Raw genomic sequence first — 17,897 nt, forward strand, 5'->3', positions numbered from 1 at the left:
GGGTGTGAAACAGGAAGTAATAATACGAAAATTTATATGAACTACTGATTCTGCACAATAATGAAAATGAATATTTAAAATGAGCTTTTTTATGTGAAGTTGTTTGCATGGTGAAGCTGAAGTATATACAGCATTATAGCATATTTCTACACTGATTATATAACATAGAAATACCCACAAAGGCAAAGTAAATGCAGATTTTATTTACGGTAAATCATTCATGAAAAGGGTTATTGTTCTTAGCCATAATGTACTTTTTCTATAGCTTTATTTTTAGTTATATAAACTAAAAAACCTTTTTTTAAAAATCAGGCATAATGTTGGGTAATTACAAAACCACAGAGTAAAAAGTCTCAAGTTAATTTGACCAAATTTGTCAACACAGCCAAAAATGAGACTACACTGAGTACCCGGAGAGATCATGCCCAAGCCAGGTGGTGGAGTTGAACTCAGGACCAATCACTGTGCCACCATTGCAACAGTTTACTGTAGTTTGAGAAATTTTGAGAAAGCTTCATAGCGTGAGATTCTGTAGCTGAGCAGCTCCTGTAGTAATGTAATGTTTGGGTGACCCACTTACAAAACAACAGATGCTAAATGAGATGAGAAGAAACTGATATCAAACTGAAAACATAATACAAATAAAACTAATGTAAATACAGAACCATTGCTCCTCTGCATGTGATTTATTTCTTCAGTTATTTCAATCATTGTAAATGCATCTTTATTAAATGTATGAGCTGTGTACACTGTCAAAACATTAATCAGAAATCTATACTTAACAAGTGTACTTTGTTAAAGATTAGTAAAGTTTAATTTGGAGTACATGTGCTGTTAATACAAATTTACTGTGAGTATTTCCTAGTACAGGACTTCATTAAGGCCTTTAAACCCATTTCAAGATGTTTTCATCTGAAGTGTAAAAAGCGCCGTTATGTTTCGCAGCTTGATATTGTGGGGTTATGTCATTCGTGGGATGAAGCGCATGGCCAGGATGTGCTCGTCTTTCACTGGCTGCTGTGACAGGTTGTTGGTCTGCTTGATGCTGTTGAACGTGCAGCCTTGACGAGGACACACAGTGTACCGAGACAGGAGAGTGACCAGGATGGCCTTCATCATCACCATGGCGATGTGTTTGCCCACACAGGAACGAGGCCCGCAGCCAAAGGGCTGGAAGTAACGATTGGGTACCTGCCAAAGAGAGAAGGCAAAGACTCAAATGTGTGTGTGTGTGTGTGTGCATGTTTTTTTTTTTTAGTTTAAACCATTAAACATTTATTGCTGAACTACACTCTGCTCACTTACCGTTTTTTCAAAGTTCGTGAGGTTGAACTCTTTAGGCTTGGGGAAGAATTCGGTTTTGTGCATGAGGCCAATGTTGAGAATGATGTTGGTGCCTTTCTTGATTTTTGTACCTGCGATGTCGTTGTCCTCCAGAGCTTTCCTCATTGTGAAATCGACCACAGGATGAAACCTCAAAGACTCGTTGATGAAGCTCTCCATCACTTTCAGACTTTGGTAATCGATATTTTCCACGTCTTTTTCATCTGAAAATGAAAGATGTGTCAGAATACTTCTACTCACCAGAGTGAAACTGTGAATATGGAATATTGGAAACACTGTAAAGCTGCACTAACTCAAGACGGTGTTCATCTCCTCCACTAGCTGCAGCTCTAAGTCCGGGCTCTGTTTCAGCAGCATCAGCATGAAGTAGAGGCTGATGGAAAGTGTGTCGGGGGCTGCGATTAACATCTCTAGCACACACTGCCTGACATTATCTGCTGATAGCTCTCCGTAGTTCTGTTAAACACAACAGACGGGAATAAGAAAAGACAATTGGGGGGACGACAAAAATCCCTCCAAAGAGACCGACCTGGGCAAAGATGAGCTCTGTTGCAAAGTCGAGCTCGTCGTCCAGTTTCTCGGCTTCATGAATCATCTTTTTCTTAACTTCAAGCAGGCTCTCTATCGCATCTTGCAGCTCCTGTCTGTTGGCACAAAAAGCAACACAAACATTAGGTTGAAGAAATCGCAAACCACAATACTGACTTACTGTGAGATGAGGTGTCTTACGCTGCTCTCTTATGCTTGTTGTACAGCCATCCAACCTTGAAGAATATATCTGGTTTTATTAGAACTGTCTGCCAGGTCTCAAAGTAGTTGTGAATTTTCATCAAGAATTCTTTCTCTGAATTATTAAAAAGAACAACAACAACAACAACAAAAAATCAATAGATGCAGCGCCAAAGCTCATGCGTCACAATTTCTTGCAGATAGTATGCGGTTTTAGGAATCTATGTGCAGTAAACACGCAATTGACCATTTAACGGCACTCCTAGGAACAGCCTGTTGGAGATGTCCAAAATGATGGCTCTCAGGAGACTGAGAGCATCCACATGTCCAGAGGGGTCAGTCATATCCTGTAAGTTGTCCAGGTGTTTGGCTGTGGAGCTCACACCGATTCCTACGGTCCTCTGCAGGCCGGGTCCAGTCAGAGCTGCACAGTAACATTCAGTAGCTCCACAGTTCAAGAAAGCAATAGTCTAACCACAGTATGTGCTGTCAGTGTGTGGTAATCGCTCACCTTTAGAAAAATATGTTCTCACTTTTTTCCAAAGCAGGACATCACTGTTGAAAATGATACCATTTCCGTACATGCCGATGCACTCGAGTCCTTTTTTGGTCCCAAATCTGGAGGTGTAGTGGGCACTCCTCAAAACGTGGTACACTTCAGAGGACCTGCAGAAGAAACCAGGCTTTACCTTTATCTGAAAATTTACTGTAAAACAAGTTCGGTTTACTCTAAAAAACAAAAACAAAAAAAACAACCCACTTGCCTGCTCAAAATCAGGGTCTCCTCTCCGTTTATCCACACCCGCACAATGCTCCCATATTTGTTGTTGTAGTAGTTACACGCTGTTCCAATCCCAGACCAGATGAACCTGCTGTAGGAGAGAATGGGACCGAGTCCTGCTAAGAAGGAAGGGCCTGACAGAGAGAAATAGGTTATGATAGTAGACTCCCACTTCTACTGCAAATTAGCAAGAACCTTGTCTGTTGAGTTTAATTTGAGAAAGATAGTGTATTTTTTTGGGATAGCTGCCAGGCTCTGATCTTAGTATATAGGAGAGTGGCAAGTAAGGACGGCACTCTTTGTTCTGTGTGTAACTGTTATTTGACTTCTGCATGAACCATTTTCATCAGTATACAGGAATTTGCACCTGGAGCTGCAAAACAGAGACTGTTTGTGATAGTTTTAATAGACAAGGAACACGCTCTGTGATGGTTGAGTAAACCTTGTTTTGTCATTGATGCAGACCTTCTGTGTATATGAGGGTTTCCCTTTCTTTGTCATTAGATGCTTGCTGACTTTACTCTGTATCTGATTCCTTCGCAGTGGATGGCTAAATGATATAAAAAGACACTTTGGAGCCTTTAATTAATATGGTATATAAATACTTATAGTATATAGTATATATAACTCTATGTGTATATAGTATATATAACTCTATGTGTATATATATCTATATATCTATCTATCTATATATATATATATATATATATATAATGTAGCTTGCCATTGCCAGTGTGTGAATGTGTGTGTGAATGGGTGAATGACTGAATGTAGTGTAAAGCACTTTGGGGTCCTTAGGGACTGAGTAAAGCGCTATACAAATACAGGCCATTTACCATTTATTATATATATATATATATATATATATATATATATATATATATATATATATATTAGTGCCTACCTGGTATGTGTGACTGTTTTCTTTGTCTCCAGGTGGTGAAAAGCAGCAGCAACAGCAGCAGAAGTAGCAGGACAGCAGTGACTTCTGACGCTCTATCAGCCACCATGGGGCCAGCGATGAGCTCCTCTACCGGCAGCATCCTCTGCATTTCTCTAGCCAGGTACACCCAATGGAGCACTGTGTTTGCAGTCTGCAGCAGACTAAACAGAAGATGATCAACCTGTGGGTTTCCTCCTCTCTTATCTCCTGTGGAGTCTGTCCTTCAGTCTAGGACGTAACATAGCACTGAGCCACATTCAAATCAAAATACACCCACATCAACCTTTATCATTAACTGTTTGTATTACTGAAGTAGTTAGCATCAAATATACAGTAATTACAGACATCATTATGATTTTTTTTCATGATGATCTCTGTTATCTTACAATTATAGGGTCATTAGCCCTTATCTTACTTATTGTCTTTGATATTTTCTAAACTATTTATACCTTTATAGTTATTTTACAATTACAGTATTTTGTCATGTATCTTAAGTTTTTCATCACTGTGCTGCAGAAAATTGAACAACATGAATTTGCTGCTGTCAGACTGCATCAGAAGGACACTGATGAGCAGCGAAATGTGAGCTCATTATAAATAAATAGACTAAATAAGCAAGATGCCAGACGCAGAAACTGATTTAATATTAAAGTCTAATATCAAACACAGTGTCTCAATTCAAGGTCCAAATACAATATATATATATATATATATATATATATATATATATATATATAAAAATATAAATCCAGTGTTTCAAGTGTTTATAAATCCTTTGGCTGAGCTTTCACTTTAACAGTTGCCTGGAGACGTGGTCACTTGAGGGTTACAAGCACCATGGCAGAGGAGTGAACCTGAGACACAGCAGTGCATATCTGAACCACAAAGCAGTTTCCAGCAGAACAAAGGAGGTGCTTTTTATTCATAAGAATGGAGAACCTGCAAGGCTTTCACTGGTTGTGCTCTGCATTAGTGTTTAGATGGGCTTACTTCACATTTAGCTTTGTTGCACCCAGAGAAACCCCACTGTCCAATTCATCAACCCGGGAGGCTTTTGAAAGGGAAATTAATTAGCTGGGTCAGACTGACCTGTGTCAAAGGAGACAAGGACTTACTCAGGAGTTCAGAAAGGGAAAAGAAGAATTAAAAAATGTCATAATTATATTCTTAAAAGCTCAGTTTTAATAATTTAATCTAAAAGTGCTGTCAAAGTGATTGATTGATTGCATGTTAGTTAGTCCAGTGTAAGAAATCATAGTTGCAAAGTTGAAAGGAAAAAACACTGTTCATGGAAAGCTTTTGTGAATGAGCTGGCTTTCATGCTTGGTACCTGTGAATAGCTGGTATGCCCTGTTTAAAGATACTGGCCACACATCTAGGGGTGGATGTGTTGGTCTTGCTCTGAAATTAGCAACAGAAGCTACAATGACCTCTTCCCCCCACCCCCGAAAAAGCAGCAAATCAAAAATCAATCCAAAAAAATGTAACATTGACTATTTACGAAACTTTCAATTTCGAAATTCATATTGCAATGAATAGAAAAAAACAAAACCCTTTCATAAAAAGGATATTCTGACACCCACACATGTACATCCGCACACTCGCAGACATTTGCTGAAAGCTCTCTGAAAGTTCTTTTGTAGATCCCAACAATGTGTCCCTTGTTCGAAGCTTATTTATTCCACTTCCATGTAATTTTGAGTAGGACAAGCTAGTGAAAATGCTGAGGAAAACAGGCACCAGAATGATGGGAAGCCCTATGCTGTCTGGAGGATGTGTCATTCTGGAAATATGTCCATTAGCTGCATTTAAATCATGCAAGCCTACAGATTTCAGCAGTCTTGCAGATGTTTGTTATTATGCAATGCATCACGTGTCTCTCTCTCTCGCTGTAGTTCCAGGCAGATTTTGACATGTTTATTCCTCTCCAACTGCTCTACTGTGGTTTCTCTCTGACGTGTCATTTGCTGGCAGGTGTTCAGAAATGTGCTGTATGTGCTTCTGAATTACACAGCCCAGATCACTGTGCAGCGAGGACCAAGGAACGGGGCACAAACATGAAAGAGGGAAGTGTTGTTTCTCCCATGTGGAAAGTGTTGCTGGTGGGGATGTGCGTGCTGCTGCTCCTGAGCACGGCAGGTTTAGTGTTTCTGCTGTTTCGGCAGAAAGAGTTGGCAGATGAGCTGTTTAGGCTGGAGTCCCAGATGCAGGAGCTGACAGAGAGCTGCAGGTTGCGGACGGGAATCCTGCCCATCGACCCCGGAGAGGCCCGAGAGTTCAGGAAGCTCCACCGCCGCAGGAGAAACCAGGAAGAAGATCCAATGCAAAGCGAAGATCAGAAGGATATGCTGATGCTCATGACATACTCTATGGTTCCTGTAAGACATCAGCATGCTTGGATGTTTCTGTAGGACTGTGAATACTAATGCTAAAAGTTGTTTACTCTATTATGACAAAAACTGAATTTTTTTATTTTTCCAGAGTTTGGTGTCTTTAATACGATCACGTGAGGCATCTCCTTGCAATCTAAGAAATCCAGGAGTCTGTTGTAACCATTAACAAATTTCTAGTCTTGAGTGCTTCCTGGAAAAGTACTTTGTGCTGTGAAGAGTGACTGCTCCTCCCTCGGCTCCACTTTCTTCCACTACAAAACTGGCATTTCTTCAAAGCCGTGCTACTGTATATTTTGTGAGGGAGCCGGGGGCAGTATCATTGTTTTTATTAACAATTAATCTTCACTTTCAGTTTGTTTCATCTAAAGCCTAAAGATTAAAAGAACAGCAGACATTTAAGAAGTGAGAAAATTTTAGGGAATTTTAGTTGTTGCTGTTGTTATACTCTAACTGCTTCAGCTCTGTTAACGAGAATGATTCTTTTGCTGGATTTTGGGAATAAACACTGAACATGGCAAAATATTAAAATATAGACCTTTAGAAAACACCCTGTCCTTTCTGTGTTAACAGGGCCTAACTCAAATGGCCCTATATGTGGTTAACTTACACCTAAATCAAAACTTTCCTCATGCCTGTCTTTTTCTTTATTTCAGGTCAAAGCCTTCACAGACATGTGCAGGAGCTCCAAAGGAATTTGTTTAACAGGTGCACATCATAAAAACATGCATCTCCACTGTTTTCATTTGCGTATTTACTGCCCATAGTTGTTGTTGTTGTTTTTTTTAAATATGTGAATTGTTTTTTTCTTTCCAGGCCCACCTGGACCCCCAGGTAAAAACTGAAATTTAAATTTACTGAGTAAATTTACTCAAATTATGCTAAATTCCTACTGCATTACAAAGTGTTTTTGTTCTGTCAGGTAAACCTGGTTCACCTGGACCCCCAGGTCCACCGGGGCCAGAGGGGAGACGAGGTAGAAAAGGTGAGAACTTTTATATGTCTAAGAAATCTGAGAACCCATCTCCTCTCCCATTCAGCGAAAAGCTGTATGAAAACAACCAAATTTGCAGAACAGAAGCTTCTCGTGCATTTCAAACAGTCTTTCATTGTTCCTGCTGTGATTGCACAACACGAGCATCCCACTCACTGTCTGCAAGAAACTTGTATTTAGCTGCCACATAGCTGTTTACTGCAGTGGGATAAGTGTTTGCTGCACTGATTAGCACTGATTAGCCCAAATTATAGTATTTTTGTTGTTTTGAAACTGAAAATTGCAGTGTGGGCAATGTTTTTTTGTTTTTTTTTAACTTTCACTCATTCACTGTATCTTTTTACCAACTCTGCATGGCTTAAACTCTGAGATTAATCTGAGATTCTGAAGAAATTTAGGTTTTTGAACTAACATGAAGCTCTTGATGAATACTCAGGGAGCCTGACATTACCTTAAAAGACTGTTAACTGTTATTGGTTCCTTTTCCTTCCTTCAACTCTTCAGTCTTTTTGTGATGTGTTAAATTTATGCTAAGTAGGGCTAATCCTTACTTCTCTTTTCTAAACTGAGTAGCTTTTGTCATTTTTCAGGCCTGCTTCCAGAACAAAATAACTGGGTGTGCATCAAATGTTAATGAGGGTAATCTCTGCCCATACAGCTCACTAGGGCTACCTGAAAACCCCAGTGTTCTAATTTCCATCAAAAAACACACCTTTAATATGTCTTGTGTCCTGTTTCCCTTCACTCACTCCCAAACCAGTCATGGCAGAGGCTGCCACTCCCCGGTAGTAGTTTTTCTTTCCCACTGTCCCCAAGTGCTTGCTCATATCACCTGATTTTTGTGGCTTTTTCTCTGTTATTGTAGCATCTTTACCTTACAATATAAAGCACCTTTATTGTGGTCGTTGGTTGTTGTGGTTTAATACGATAAAAATAAAATGTAACTGAACTGAATACATTTGAGGCATCACAAGTCATTACTAAGGTTAAAACAGTCTTATATGAACAGTTAATAGGGTAGCCCACATCACAGCATTCCTTTTTCTTTTATTGTTTTTGTTACTTCTGTGCCAGACTTCTGTACTTACCATACACCTTATAACAGGATGCAGCTGTTCTAAAACTCTGCAGCAAGAGTACTTACAGGGAGTAGAGAGAGGTGATATTTCTGTCATAATAAGGCCCTTTCATTTGTTTCCTGTTAAATCTAGAACCGAATTGCAGTCCTGCTTAATCACACTCTGACACATGTTATAGATCTCATGGTACCATATTCTGTAGATAGCACCAGAGGGCAGACTTACTTCTGATCCTCACATTTTCAGCATTTCAGTGGGAGGCAGAGCCTTCAGATATCATGCTGCTCTCATTTGAAACCAGCTCCCAGTTTGGGTTTGTGAGGCAGACACCATCTCTACTTTTAAGATTAGTTTTAAAACGGTCATTTTTGATAAAGCCTGTAGTTAGGGCTGAATCAGGTGACCCTGAACCATCACTTAGTTATGCTGCTGCGTCAGAGGAACCTCCCATGACGCATCGAGCACCTTTCCTCTACTCTTCTCTCTTTTACTCCACAGACTTCAAAGGGCCATGAACATTGCATGCCATTACCTCCCTGTGCTTTCAGCAGAGGTCTCTGGCTCTGGAGCTGAACATTTCTGACTCAGCCAACCTTCTTTGTTTTAATTGTCTCCTTGACCTATTTTCTCCTCTCTCCCTTTAACCCAACCAGTCAAGGCTGATGTGTGCTCTTCATAAGTGTGGCCCAGGCTGATCTTTCTTCATGTTAAAGTCACTCACCTCATATTTATGCATCCAGTGATATTTATGAAAGTGGCAATAACTGATAACAGCTTCTTTGGCTGGTAACATTCAAAATGAATATAGAATCAGAGCCCCCACCCACCCACCACGTGAAGTCTTAGCCTTACAGTGTAAAAATACTCTGAGATGACTTATGTTTTGACTTTTCACTATATAAATATAATTGGGTTAATATTAAAGAGTCTATATTAGCAGTATTGTTAATTTGGTCTGTTCTGCACATCATATTTTTAATAATCTGTGTACATAAAGGTCTTCCTGGTCCACCTGGTCCACCCTGCTCCACCTGTTGTTCCAGTGACATGAAAAACAAGATTACTGAAGGAAGTAGTCGTCAAATTTACGCATGGAGAGGTAGGAATAATGCCACAATGAGCCAGTGGACCAAGGACTGCAAACATGATATGAGAAGCTGTGTGATTATTAAAAAAACAGTGTTGGCTGACCTGAAGAGTGTTCAGTTGCTTTTGTTCACTCTATATTCGATTTCAGTAGTAGTTAAAAATCACTTGTTTATCCACTATGATATTAAGCAGAGTAACATTCACAGTTCTAGTTGTTTTACCACAAAGTAAAATCTTTTCACGTCTCTCCTCACAAATCAGACTGGTCAAAGGCATGATTAATGCCGAGATTTTAAAAGCACAGAAGCCATTCTCCTACAGAAACAAGATTTAAGACTGTTATTTAGATTTTAATTGAAACTCTTTGATTGTCTGGATTTGTCTCTATTTTATTTAGTCTCTTAGTTTCAGTCATGTTGATCTTAAAGATAAGTTCCCAACACACTGGTCATAGAGGTGTCCATTAGCCTGATCGACAACTGTTCATCCATTCATCCATCTTCTGATTGTTTAGAGTTAGAGTCAGAGTCAGGGTGATCACTGATGATGACTTAGACCTCACAGGGTTAAAATTAATAGCTAATAAAACAACACAGAAAACAACAAGTTGCAAAGTATATATGTATGTCTGTATGGGTGGATGTTATGGATGGTGTGTGCTTCGTAACTGCTCTGAGATAAGGGTAGCAATTTATGTCTCTTTTTTTCTTCTTCACAGAATCACCGACACCACGTCCAGCTGATAACACAACTAATGTTTTGAATGTTAGTGGCACAAATATAAAATTAGGTTAGTTACCACTCTGAGCGATAAGAAGTCTTGTTTGGCAGACTAATATTTGACTAAGAAAAAGCATCAAACTCAACATCTTTTATTTCCTAGATTTTGGTTCTTTTTATCCAAACCACAGTCAAGACGCCTTCAACAATACCAAAGAAGAAAATGTCACAGAGGTCCCAGCAGGTGAGAGGTCCCAATCATCAGCAGGTGAGAAGTGCTGAACTTCAACAACAGTCAGCGCAGCCACGATCATTTGTTTTTTGTGTCACAACTGAAAATGCTGCAGAATTGTAAATGTCCTCTTTTTCCCTCCAGGCCTGCTGAGTGTAGCCTTAGACAACAACAGCGACTCCTTCAGAAATGTTACTGTTACTACAGTGGAAAGTGGTAAGAAAATGTCTGCTGTGCTTGCTATCAGTATTGCCACATCACTTCAGAACACAAATAAAAATGGTTGAATAATTGCATTTCCCACTCAGTTAAACCTTAAATGCGATCTTTTCTGCTTATTTCCATTTTGGCTCAAAAGGATTTGAAACTTTGGCCACATATACAGTATAATAGTGTATCTGGATTCATTTAAAACATTTATGGTTATGCTGATCATGTTTCTTTTCTGCAGACTGGATATCACCTCACCCAGATTACCAAAGTGACAACCTGACTGAAATCGACCCAGAAAATGTTACAGAAGCACCAATGAATTTATTAGCAGGTTAATATTGGTACTCATTCATTGTACACACAAATCTTATTTCACACTATACTCATTGTACTGGATTTCCTCTTTGATTCCACGGTGTTACCAACACCAGGTGATTAAAGCATGATGCTGGAAAAGCTCTCTCTGATGAAACTTTAGACACATATTTGAAAGCTGGTAAGAAACCATTTGAGTGTCAGAGTGTCTCTGCTAAGATATTTAAGAGACGGCTGAATGTTTTAGAACTGACGTTAACAAATTCATTTATATTTCTGCAAACGATACATTTACGATCACCTAATAACTGGAGACACAAAAACTGGTGAATTATGTGATTTTAAATTACACACGATATGACATAAAGATCGCTTGCTGTTTGTAATAAACCAGCAAGTTTCTTCTACAATTATGATAAATTGTGTGTCCAATCATCCAGTGACATCTTCTACGTTCCTTCTGCAGAATCACCAACAGCACATCCATCTGAAAACCTCATAGATGCTTTGAATGTCTCTGACCCTGAGAAACTGGACAATAAGACAGAATCAGGTAAATGATCAAAAAAACTAAATTTAAATATATGAAAAATGTATTTAAACCACACAGTTTAAACTCCCCCCCCCCCCCCCCCCCCAAAAAAAAACAAAAAAAAACCCATTCTAGACCGTTCACCGTTTTATGAAGATTACAGCTACAGCACAGCAATTCTTAGAAACCCTGAAGTCATCACAGAGGCAGCAGGAAAATTAACAGGTTTTAAACTCTAAAACATCCTCTTTCTGTCACTTTAGAAGTGCTTTCACTGTATAGACCCCAGTGATGCAGATCTAAACAGTGCTGCATTTAAGGGCAGCAGAACTGTCAGTGAACAACAGTAAAAACTGGTGTGTTTTAAAAATGCTCCTGTTGTGAGTGTACGGGCTCATACTTGGTTTGATTAGTTTTACTGGCTGCAGATACTTTATTCGTTCACAATCATTCACAAGCTGACGTTACAACTGACTAACAGACTGTGCACTAATATCTTTTAAATGTCTTTGAATACTTACCTTAGTTATATAGTATTATATTATCACTTCATATTTTTAATCCATACTTATTTTACTTCATTTGCTTTCAGATTGTTTTTTAACACTTGTTTTTAATCCTAATGTGATCATACTGTATTCTATGTTATTGAGCTCTATTTATTTAAGCAACTTAATCATGTCTGCAGTGTTTAACTTGATTTTAACTTCTATGAAAAAAGATTTTTCCAATTTTGGGATTAAAATAAACTGCAAATTAAATTTTTCCTAAGAATGAAAAACTGTTTAAAATACTTGCAGCAGAGTATGAAGTTGAGCTCCAAATTGAAGCAATTAACTATTCGAATATATAATTTTTCTAATGTGTGGACCAACTTCTCTTTCTTACTGAAGAATCACCAACAGATGGTCCAGCTGCAAACACCTAGTGATGGGTCGTTCGCGAACGAAATGGCTCTTAGAGCCGACTCTTTGACGTGAACGACGCGAGCCGGCTCCTTATCGCGAGCCGTCACGTGGTTTTTTTTTTTTTCTTTCTCTCAGCCTCTCTCTCGCACTTTTTTTCCGTTTCACTCTGCACGCGAGCCTTGTGCTTTACGCTGGGCAGAGGGGGGAGGGGCGGTAGTTACACTCAGTAGCACAGGAACAGAGCCAGAGAGAGAGAAAGAGAGGCAGGGACAACAACATTAGAAAGGTATAGTAATCATCCACAACTATTTTCGGTTGCAGATGATAAAGGATTGAGAAAGTTTATTCATGCAGGTCCATATGACAGAGAATATGCATGTTCTTTTAGTTTTCATATTATAATTTATATTTAATTGTGTTGTGGTTTGCAGTGTTTTGTGTTCTTTTCACTTTAAATTTGTGAAAGGAAAAAGCTGAAAATGTAAATAGTTAAAACTTGAAATGTGAATAGTTGATTTTTGTATTAGATGATTTATTTATTACATTTTATGTGGAGTGAATAAATAAAAGTATATTTACGGTGGCCCCTAGAGACAAAGCACATACAAACTTCAAATCACGTACGAACTCTGAAGTATGTACAAACTCCAAAACACGTAAAAACACGTACAAACTCCAAAACACGTAAAAACTCCAAAACACGTACAAACTCCGAAGCACGTAAAAACTCAGAAGCATATAAAAACTCAGAAGCACATAAAAACTCAAAACACGTACAAAAGAACAACAGAAGTGCTCCAGGATGCTGGGCGCAGTGTTGAGCCTTTGTTATCTTGTGGCTACACAAGCCAGCAAGTACCAACGACCGGATTTGGTGTGTGGTAATAACAGGTAAATGAACTTTTTTTTAAATTATTTGAATATATATATGAGTGCCTGTGTATAAATACACAAACAATACACACATGCTTTCAATTGTGTAATTTAAGTGATCTAGTAGCTCTGCTTTGGAAGTTCAGTTCATGCTAGAAATGTGTTTTGGAGTTTGTACATGTTTTGTCTCTAGGGGCCACCGCATATATTTATATATAAACATATATAAATAAAACCACTTGTTTTTACGTTAGTAATTCCTTTTGTGCATAATTTTATATTATTGTTAATAATAAATTAATTAAAGCAACAAAACAACCTGAAGAGCCGGGAAAGAGCCGAAGGAGCCGGCTCTTTTTAGTGAGCCCAACCGAAAGAGCCGGATCTCTAAAAAGAGCCGGAAATCCCATCACTACAAACACCAGAGGAGGTATGAACATTTGTAACCCTTCTGACACAAAAATCCAACACAAAAAATTCACCAGGACTGATTAATGACAACATTTTAATTCCTCTAGACACAAAACCATTTATGAACAACTTTAATGATGCCAACACTGAAAATGTTACAAATGGACCAGTACAATTATTACCAGGTAATAAACCTTGTGCTTTGAGTTATTAACTGCATGTCCTCCTCTTGTTGTGCTTGGTATGCAAAGAAGACGTGTTGAACTTTGTTGTCTTCTTTTCACAGCTCCACCTGATGCAGATTTAAACAGTGACTCCTCTAATGGCAGCGAGACCTTCATTAAAGCAACTCTGAAAACTGGTAAATTCAAGCTGTTTAAAGTTCAGTGCTGTTTTATGTTTCTGTAGTAAATGTTTTGGGGTGGTAAGAGCTTTATCTCTTAAACATCATTAATTATGAAAATATATAGTTTAGGCTTTTTATTTTTTTTATCTCATGAACAGTGAGATTTAACCAGGAGTGAGAAACCAATTTTTATATATTACTTGTATACAAATCTAATGTGTGCAGCAGAAATTGTAGTTACATCTTGTGTTTCTTCCTGAAGAATCACCAACAGCGTATCCTCTTCAGAAAGCCACCACAGATGCTTTGAATGTCTCTGAATCTGAGAAACATCTGAGCATGAAAGTGAAAACTGGTAAATCAACCAAGACTGCAAAGGCAAACATAAGTTTGAATATATTAAAAAACAAAATTCAACCTAATACTTATTTTTTAAAATCATAGAACCAGTAACATTTGATGACGATGAAAGCCAGGGGACCTTGAATGACACAGAAACTAAAGGACCAGTAATGCTGTTAACAGGTATGAAATCATTGCTTTGGATTATGAAATATCCTATTTGACTTTGGTTATTATTTATATAAAATTCTTGAACTTTATCATTTCACTCTAATCTTGAATAAATATCCAAAATGATGCCTGAGCTGCTGACAAAATCAGGAGCTATGCTGACTCAAGGTTCAATATTTAACTAAACCTTAAATATCTTAACTTTTTACATTTAGTGACAAGAAGCTCAAGCTTATAAGGACTGGTTGATTCTAGTTGGTGTGCCAGCTCTTCTAGTAAAAGTTTTCTTTCTTTTTGTAGAATCACCAACAGAACATTCACCAGAAAAATCCAGAGGTGCTTTGAATGTTTCAGATGCAACAACAGAACTTGGTAAACCTCAGATGAGACAAACCTTAGTCTGACTACATGAAGAGAAAATGCTAAAGCCATTTTTTTCTTTAAATTTTCCAGAGTCCTTAAATTTTGATCAAAATGACAGCCAGGGCTCCTGGAATGATACAGACACTGCAAATGTCACAGAGGGGCCAGTAAGAGTATTAATAGGTAGGAAATCATATGCTTTGAATGGTTAAGTTACTTCTTTCATAATAAAAGTTCTGAATGTGGCTCCAATTTCACTCTGCAGCCCCACGTGATGCCAACATAAAGAGTGATACATTTAATGGCAGGAGAACCATCATTAAAACAAGCACAATAACAGGTAAAAAACTGCCATACTGTATCTGATTCTGGTTATACTGTTTATACGTGTACTAACTCACTTGTATCTTTGTATCTGCAGTAACACCAACTCCACATCCAGCTGAAAACACCAGAGATGCTTTTACTGTTCCTGGTTCTAAAAAGGATGCAGATAAAACAATAGAACCTGGTAAAACATTAAGACACTAGAGATAAACTGAAGTCTAAATATATGAAAAAAAGAGAAAAAAAAACAAGAGAGTAAGCACTCTACTTTGTTTTCTAGAGCTAAAAGAGGCTGATAAAGATGTTGCCTTCAATGTTGCTATACGAAATGCTACAGAGGCATTAGTGACACGATTTATAGGTAAGACTAACACACTCGTTACTCTCATAGCGTTATTTATTTATATGGAATATTTCATCCTATTTATATTGGAGTCTTGATTTTTGCTGGAACATTTGGATGGTATGGTTAAAATTTTACGTAAACACCATGTGACAGCATGGATTTTTGGGCCCCTAAGTACAAGTTAAACATCATTAAAGACCGTGGCCTACCCGCGTATTGATCCTGATCATGTCCACGTGCTTATGACCACAGTGTACACGTCTTCTGAATGGCTGCTTCTAGCAAACTGGTTAATTGACATGACTCCTCAAATGGGCTCCACATTCACCAGAACTCAATCCAATGGAGCACCTCTGGGATATGTTGGGTGGGAGGTTCACATTATGGATATGCAGCTGACAAATTTGCAGCAACTGTGTGTTGCTATCATATCAATATGGACCAAAATCTCTGAGTGTTGTTTACAATACCTTGTTGAATCTATGCCAAAAAAATCAAAGGTGTGAAGGAAAAAGAGGGCCCAACCTGGTGCCAGTATGTGCCTAATATGGTGTTTTTGAAACTATAATATCATTAGAATCTCTATACACTCTTTCATTTTTTTTTTCAATTTAAAGGTTCACTTTCTGAAGAACTGGATAAAAACAGAGACACTTTCAATAACAGTGGAAACGTCAATGATAAACCCATGACAACTGGTGAGGAATTGCCACGTGTCCCATTTTGACCTCAATACTGACACTTCACTTCACACCTCACACAAAAATACAAAGTAATGATCACTTGCTATGACTCAAACATCATTAATATTTACATTAAAAATGATCTTTCATTTTTTTTTCAGATTCTTCAAATAAGCTCTGGTCTGATAATAAGATCAGTGTGACCACCGGTGACAAATCAACAGAAAGTGGTTAGAGACTTGCTAATTAAGCTTCAAATCATGCCATTATCTAATTACCTTCTACTGTATAGTTTACTGAAATACAAAAGTGTGTGTGTGTGTGCTTTTTTTTGTTTAGAGTGTATTATTAAAAACATAAAATGCTCAGAGAAGCCCACTGAAATGGAAAGCACCTATGGAGCCTGGATGTCAGACGCGTCGCAGCTGGATGAAGATCAGTACTGGGTAGCCGATCATTTTTCAGGTGACTTGCACAACATCCATGAATTCTCACTTCATAACAGACTTTTGAGAGTTATTTGATTGGATTTAACGCAAGAACTTTTTGTCACCAGGTCGACATTTGTGGGAATATCAGGACCTTTCAACATTGCAAAACATTAAAAACACTATAGACACCAAGAGGTACTACCAGGGGTGTGGCCATGTTGTTTATAAAGGATCATTTTACTACCACAACGGCGGAAAAAACAGACTTATAAAGTAAGTGCTGCACCATCTGCAACTGTCTTGAGGTGTTTGATGCCTGCAACATTTATTTAATGGTCAATATTTTAAATTTTTACAGATTTGGTCTGAAAACGAAGAGAACGCAGATTCTGACCATGCCAGACACCAGATATCACAACCTGACTTATCTTTTTCGAAACTCAAAGACATACTTCAAGTTTGCTGTGGATGAAAGTGGACTGTGGGTCATCTTTGCCTCAAACGCAGATGACAGCACACTGGTCGCAAAGCTCGACGATGACACATTCTCTATAGAGTCTGTCATAAACACCACCTACCCGACAGCTAAAGCAGGAAATGCTTTCATTGTGTGTGGGGTGCTGTATTTCACAGATGACAAAGACAGAAGGGTGACATATGCCTATGATTTAAAGAAAGAGAGTCCTGTGGATGCAGGTTTTGACATAAGATCAGGTAATGGAATCTTAGCTATGCTGTCGTACTATCCCAACAAAAAGATTTTGTACGTGTGGGACAACAAAAGTGTGAATACCTGCAGAGTTAAATTCAAAAAGACCTAAAAATAAATAATCAAACTCTATGACATCATGCAGTTGGCTTCACAAGGCATTGTATGATTTAGTTTTGTCACAATATACAGGTAAATAATTGCGCAATTTTTTTAAATTTTTTTTATTTTTTTTGTGTCCCGTTTGGATCTTTAGCCATCAGAATTGTTGTCTTAAGGCCAAGAAAGATGCCAAGCAGATTTATTTTACCAAGTGGATCATCATGGCCTTGCCATATTGGTCCATTTGATTGACCTTTATTATAATTATGAATTTATTTTATTTTCAGTTGCTACAAAGCGCAATTTTTCTTGATGTGTGCTTTTCAGTTTAATTTGTTTGTGAAAAACAACAAAAAACCAAGGATGAATAGTATTCATAGCAACGTATATTTTTGTATTTTTCTGTAGACAGACTTCTGTACTGAAAGTCTTATAATCCGGTCAAATAAAAGGTGTGTGATACCTCTTTAATAATAATCAGGTTCTACTGTGTCAACGTGATATTTAGCATTTTTCACTTCTCT

General features: G+C 38.0%; 2 protein-coding genes across 5 annotated transcripts; one reads left to right on the forward strand and one right to left on the reverse strand.

Moving 5' to 3' along the window:
• Positions 1–183: 183 nt before the first annotated feature.
• On the reverse strand, positions 184–4,025 carry LOC309710407 (aromatase-like). 2 transcript variants are annotated; one of them, XM_082539832.1, is made up of 9 exons: positions 3,759–4,025; positions 2,838–2,988; positions 2,585–2,739; positions 2,321–2,497; positions 2,074–2,188; positions 1,874–1,988; positions 1,638–1,800; positions 1,306–1,547; positions 184–1,191 (listed from the first exon to the last, which is right to left on the reverse strand). In XM_082539832.1, the coding sequence occupies exons 1-9, from the start codon at positions 3,904–3,906 to the stop codon at positions 961–963; spliced, it is 1,497 nt and encodes a 498-aa protein (XP_082395958.1). In that variant the 5' UTR covers positions 3,907–4,025; the 3' UTR covers positions 184–960. The 2 variants fall into 2 exon arrangements, with proteins under 2 accessions (XP_082395958.1, XP_082395959.1); XM_082539833.1 differs by lacking the exon at positions 2,321–2,497.
• Positions 4,026–5,793: 1,768 nt separating this feature from the next.
• LOC309710400 (uncharacterized protein) lies at positions 5,794–17,850 on the forward strand. 3 transcript variants are annotated; one of them, XM_082539809.1, is made up of 26 exons: positions 5,794–6,175; positions 6,844–6,895; positions 7,004–7,021; positions 7,110–7,172; positions 9,258–9,359; positions 10,068–10,139; positions 10,233–10,337; positions 10,446–10,517; positions 10,753–10,845; positions 11,296–11,382; positions 11,497–11,586; positions 13,450–13,572; positions 13,661–13,738; positions 13,840–13,914; positions 14,162–14,254; positions 14,344–14,424; positions 14,713–14,784; positions 14,866–14,958; positions 15,041–15,115; positions 15,197–15,286; positions 15,383–15,463; positions 16,066–16,146; positions 16,293–16,361; positions 16,471–16,596; positions 16,688–16,835; positions 16,921–17,850. In XM_082539809.1, the coding sequence occupies exons 1-26, from the start codon at positions 5,855–5,857 to the stop codon at positions 17,381–17,383; spliced, it is 2,823 nt and encodes a 940-aa protein (XP_082395935.1). In that variant the 5' UTR covers positions 5,794–5,854; the 3' UTR covers positions 17,384–17,850. The 3 variants fall into 3 exon arrangements, with proteins under 3 accessions (XP_082395935.1, XP_082395936.1, XP_082395937.1); XM_082539810.1 differs by lacking the exon at positions 11,497–11,586; XM_082539811.1 differs by lacking the exon at positions 9,258–9,359.
• Positions 17,851–17,897: the final 47 nt, after the last annotated feature.

Source organism: Aulonocara stuartgranti (genome assembly GCF_965226115.1).
Source record: "Aulonocara stuartgranti genome assembly, chromosome: 7".
In the NCBI taxonomy this organism is placed as follows: domain Eukaryota; kingdom Metazoa; phylum Chordata; class Actinopteri; order Cichliformes; family Cichlidae; genus Aulonocara; species Aulonocara stuartgranti.